This window comes from Neltuma alba, unplaced genomic scaffold (assembly GCF_004799145.2).
Source record: "Neltuma alba isolate B1F8T4 unplaced genomic scaffold, ASM479914v2 tig00013383_pilon, whole genome shotgun sequence".
Taxonomy (NCBI): domain Eukaryota; kingdom Viridiplantae; phylum Streptophyta; class Magnoliopsida; order Fabales; family Fabaceae; genus Neltuma; species Neltuma alba.
Genome location: NW_021637644.1, coordinates 1 through 5,175, shown reverse-complemented (window position 1 = coordinate 5,175; position 5,175 = coordinate 1). Strand labels below are relative to the sequence as shown.

General features: G+C 36.3%; 1 protein-coding gene and 1 pseudogene across 1 annotated transcript; both read right to left on the bottom strand.

Annotated features, from left to right (window-relative positions):
* Positions 1-2,436: 2,436 nt before the first annotated feature.
* LOC114736908 (cytochrome P450 89A2-like) lies at positions 2,437-3,824 on the bottom strand (annotated as a pseudogene).
* An 822-nt stretch (positions 3,825-4,646) lies between these two features.
* Positions 4,647-5,097, bottom strand: LOC114736907 (cytochrome P450 89A9-like). The gene has a single exon (XM_028924790.1). The coding sequence runs from the start codon at positions 5,014-5,016 to the stop codon at positions 4,690-4,692; it is 327 nt and encodes a 108-aa protein (XP_028780623.1). The 5' UTR covers positions 5,017-5,097; the 3' UTR covers positions 4,647-4,689.
* Positions 5,098-5,175: the final 78 nt, after the last annotated feature.

Genomic DNA, 5,175 nt, shown 5'->3' with positions numbered 1-5,175 from the left:
AGAATCAAAGAGGAGAAGATAAAGTAGTAATGAGTAAGAATGAGAACAGTTATGCGAAAATCATTGGAAATTTAAAGGGATGATCGGGCTAAAGAATTACAGAGAGACGATAATTGATCCGGAGGGATTGGATTGGACACGGCACATGATAGTTTGACTTTGGCCCTTTCCTGTTTCGTGGTGTCCAAGATGCCGATTATTATGTGACTGATGTTTTGTTTTGTAGTTCACTGATTTTCTCTCACGTGACTCAATAAAGATTGGAACTTTACGAAAAGTCAAAAACTTTTTGGTGAGGCACTCGGAGAAAAAGGAAAATATTTATACTCTTTGGACATTTCCGAAGGTGGAGCTTAATGTTTGGAAATTCTTAAAAATACTTCTAAGAAACACTTTTAGGGTCTGTTTGGTTTGAGGGGAGGGAGGGGAGGGAGGAGAGGGGGGTTTTATCCTCACCTTGTTGGTTTGATTAAAAAGGAGGGGAAGGGAGGGTATTTAATGATCCCTTGTTTGGTTCAAGGAGGGGAGGGGAGGGATAGTATAATCAATTTACCATTTTACCTTACATATTAGTTTTTATGTTTTTTATTGATATATTATATAAATTAATTTACATCTTATTTAAATTATATAATTTAATAAAAATTCAGTCTTATCATGTTAATATGTGTATTAAAAAATTGGTATAGTATTTTTTATTCTAATTAATATAATAATATATTTAAAATAATCAAATTAACAATTTTTATGCTCTAGAAAAATGAATTTTATTTTCTTTAAGCTATCTTTTTTTCAGCTTTAAAATATATTTAATAAATAATATATTTATAAAAAAAAATTAATTTTATATATTTAATTTTTTATTTAATTTTTTATATATTTTTAATTATAATACTGTATCTATTTTTTATTTTTTTACTTAGGATAATATCTTTTTATTTGAAATAATATCTAATAATATATATTTATGGGTAGAAGTGGAATATTAAAAAATAAGGGCATAATGGTCCAAAATTTTGGCTCCCCTCCAAAACCCCCATTTGGAGGGAAGCCAAAATGGGGGGGGAGGGGAGGAAGGGACATTTTAGCTCCCCTCCCTTCCAAAAATTTTAACCAAATGAGAGGAGGGGCTCATTTTCCCTCCCTCCCCTCCAACCAAACACACCCTTAAGTAACACACTTTTTATAAAACGAAGTAAATTTTTCTATATATTTATTTTGTAAATTACAAAGCATTTTTAAAACTATAATTTGGTTTATATCCAAACACTCTCTAAATAAAGGATGTTACCTGTAAAAAATGAAGTCTGAATAAAGGATGCCAAAAGCCTAAACTGAAATATTTGTACATGAACCAAGTTCCTAGTTGGGGAACAAATATTCAGCTGGAATGAAAGTAGAATGAACTCTTTTGGAAAATGGATTTGGTACATCCTTTTTTAGAGCAATGCATCACTTGCAATATCTTTTCCAATTATCTGTAAATAGATGTGGAAGGTAGAAAATGATGTGTATATATAATGTGTTAATTAATAATAAATTAACATTTAAACATGACTGAATTAATTTGCTAAAAATGAGTGATGGTGAGATATTTTAAGTGGAATTATTGTTATATCTTTAAATGCCCATGTAAAATAGTATCTGTTACTATTAGCCAAAGAAAGGAAACAATTTGGTCTCTATAAGAAGTAAGACTTTAGAATTTACAAGTTACTTTCTAAAATTTCAGAATTCTTCCTTTGTAATTTTTATCTCAAAAACAAAATGTAAAATTTTTCCTTTTTCCCATTCTGTTCTGTGATGATTTATACGTTCCATTTTAGAATTAATAAATCAAAATCTAAAATTTACGATTAAACATCTATTTCTTTCTTAGATATCAGGAAACTAAAAGAACATTTTTAACATTTTTGTCATTTCTTATATTTCAGATATGATAGCCATGTTAATTGGATGTAATTTATCAAATTTGTAATCTATACATTTCATATGTATAGTACCAAAATCTTATCTTAGAGTAATGAAAGTCACATACTATGTACTGCTAAAAATTGGTGTGAGGTTTTGACCAAGGCTAGCAATATAATCTTAATCGTTTCTTCTGATAAAAACATCATTGCTCTGTTTGCTCTGTCTATAATGGAATGCAACATAATATGAGATAACATCAAACTGTGCCCATTCATTCATTAAAAAGAACTAATAAACTGTGCATATGTCGCATTCATGGATGAATATATCTCATCCCTTGATCTACAGGAAGAAATTGCTACAAAATTTCATATTCACACAAACTCCACAAGCTACTTGCTTTATGAAGTTCACGTAAAAGCCACAAACTTGGGAACAATATCCATATAAGTCACCTACATGGACCATTATTCAGTGTCAGTATAAAGGATGAATCTGATGTGTTCCTCTTACATGTCTAGATCTAAAACCTCGGCCACAAACGAACTTGTAATGGATGTTTCATTACTGTTGTGAATTCTTCTTTCTCTGACAAATCAACATCGTCACAAGCTTTCCATTCAAAATTCCATACAAGATTGGCCACATAGTATTCCAAATGAAGCAGTGCCAATAGGTAACCTGGACACATTCTTCTTCCTACACCAAAAGGCATCATCTTTATCTCTTGCTTCCTGTGATATCAAATGTTTCCCCCTCATTTTTCTCAGTGCTCAGGAATCTCTCAGGCCTGAACTCCATTGGATTCTCCCACACCTTTGGGTCCCACCCCATCTCTGCCACCATAAAATTTAAAGATCCATTCTTGGGCACCAAGTAATTGTTGAAGACCAGGTCCTTTGACACTGCATGTGGCAACACAAAATGTGAAGGTGGGTGGCGTCTTAGTCCCTCCAAGATCACTGCTTTAAGATACGGCATTTTGCTCAGATCTTCTTCTTTCACTTCCTCGTGCTCTCTCTCACCCCCATACATCTCTTATTTCATCCACAAGCTTTTGTTGAATATGAGGGTACTTCACTAAACATGCCAAAGTCCATTGTAGTGCGGTAGATGTTGCATCTGTTCCTGCATTTAGAAACTCTGAACATATGGAAACCATTTCACCTTCACTTAGCTTTCTTTTCTCCCCATGCCATTCCAAATCCAACAAAGTATCCACATATGACACTATATTTTCATCTGTCTCATTATTATCATCATTGTCGTTATCATCATCGTCATCAGCTTGTTCTTGGTTTAATCTCTCTTCCTTCAGTTTCTTCCTTGCTCTTATCAGTGGAATCAAAACATCTTTTTGCTCCTGCTTAATCTGCAAGAACTTCTTCCACTTGTTGCGGAGCAACACTCGAGTAATTGCTGGCCAGAAATTTAACATTTTGAATCTCTTAAGACTCAAAAGTATACTCCTTTGAACGCGTTCTATGTCTTTGATTTGCTTGTCGTCTAATTTGTCACCGAAGCATAAGAACACGAGCAAGCAGAACATAGCATATTGGATATGGTCTTTCACTCTAACGGGATTGCTGGGTTTTGAATCAGCTTTAAGCCGAGTCACAAGCAAATCTAAAACCCATTTACGTATGCTCGAGAACGATCTGATTCTAGCCGGGTGAAGCATCTCGGAGGCGAGGTTGCGACGGAGGAGGCGCCATATGGGGCCGTAGGAGGCAGAGATAATGTTGTGTTGGTCGCTGTTGAGGATCTGCTCGGTGGCGAGGGCCTTGGGACGATCGGAGAAGACGAGGCCGTTTTGAATGAGGGCTTGGTGGGCCATAGACCGATCGGCGATGAATATAGCAGGACGAGAGCCGATCGGGAGAGTGACGATGGGTCCATATTTGGCATGAAGCTTTCGAAGAATGGGTTCGAGTTCGCTGAGTGATCTGCTCAGCCATACGAGATTGCCGATGATGGGGACCCGGAAAGGACCAGGAGGGAGAAGAGAGGAAGAAGATGAAGAAGGAGGAGGAGGAGAGACAAGCTTCAAGAGACCTCTAATGGAAAAACAGAGACAGATTGTGGCAAAGACGATCAACCACAACCCCATGATTATGGTTGGGAGAGCATGAACCAGTAAAAAGCTTTGGCTTTAGCCCTTAATCGGAGAAATCTTAGACCAAGCTTTGTACCACGTTTGTGCGAAGATAAATATAGCAAAGTCTCATATGTGGTCGTGGCTTACAGTGCCAACACACTTCAACGAAGACAATTTCTTGTGCTGCTTAGTTAACAAAATGCAAAAATGGACCCATAATTACATTAAAGTGATAATGAAAATTTTATATCACATAGGAGAGGAAGGTGATGTTGAACTAGTAAATATATATGTATAATCTCTCATACACATATATATATGTGGGATTGTATATCCTCTGTTTTTCCTACACAGATAATAAGCCATAGCTGAAATAAGGCTTCAAACGACACCGCTAAAAGTAAGCACAGACAGATTTGCTACTACTTCCGGTTTTAATTATAAGACAAATTACAAGTTCTTATAATTTGGACCGGAGGTAGTGTTCAATATGGAAACTGAATCTGAAGTAACCAAAAAGCCACTATCTTGGGCCTAGTCTTATAGTACATGTGCCACAAAATGATGTCTCTACGTGAATAAAAGCACGGAGATCATGTTCCCAGACTTCATCACCTGCATAACACACAAGCCATATAATCACCTCTATAACACAGAAAGCCATAACTTGATTGATCTCAAGCCCTAGGAGATACAGAGACTTGTAATGGATTTTCCATCACTACAGTGAATTCTTCTTTCTCTGTCAGATCAACTTCGGCTCCATTTGAAGTTCTCCATTCAAAAGTCCAGATCAAATTGGCCACAAAATATTCCAAAAGCAGCATAGCTAGATTATAGCCAGGACACATTCTTCTTCCTACCCCAAATGGCATCATCTTTATCTCTTTCTTCCCCGTGATATCGAATGCTTCTCCATTTTTCTCACTGTTCAAGAATCTCTCCGGCTTGAACTCCATAGGACTCTCCCACACATTAGGGTCCCAACCCATCTCTGCCACCATGAAGTTGACAGTCCCATTTTTAGGCACCAAATAATTGTTGAACACTACATCTTCTGATACTGCATGAGGCAACACAAAATGTGCAGGGGTGACGCCTTAAGCCTTCCAAGACCACAGCTTTCAGATATGGCAATTTACTCAAGTCTTCCTCTTTCACTT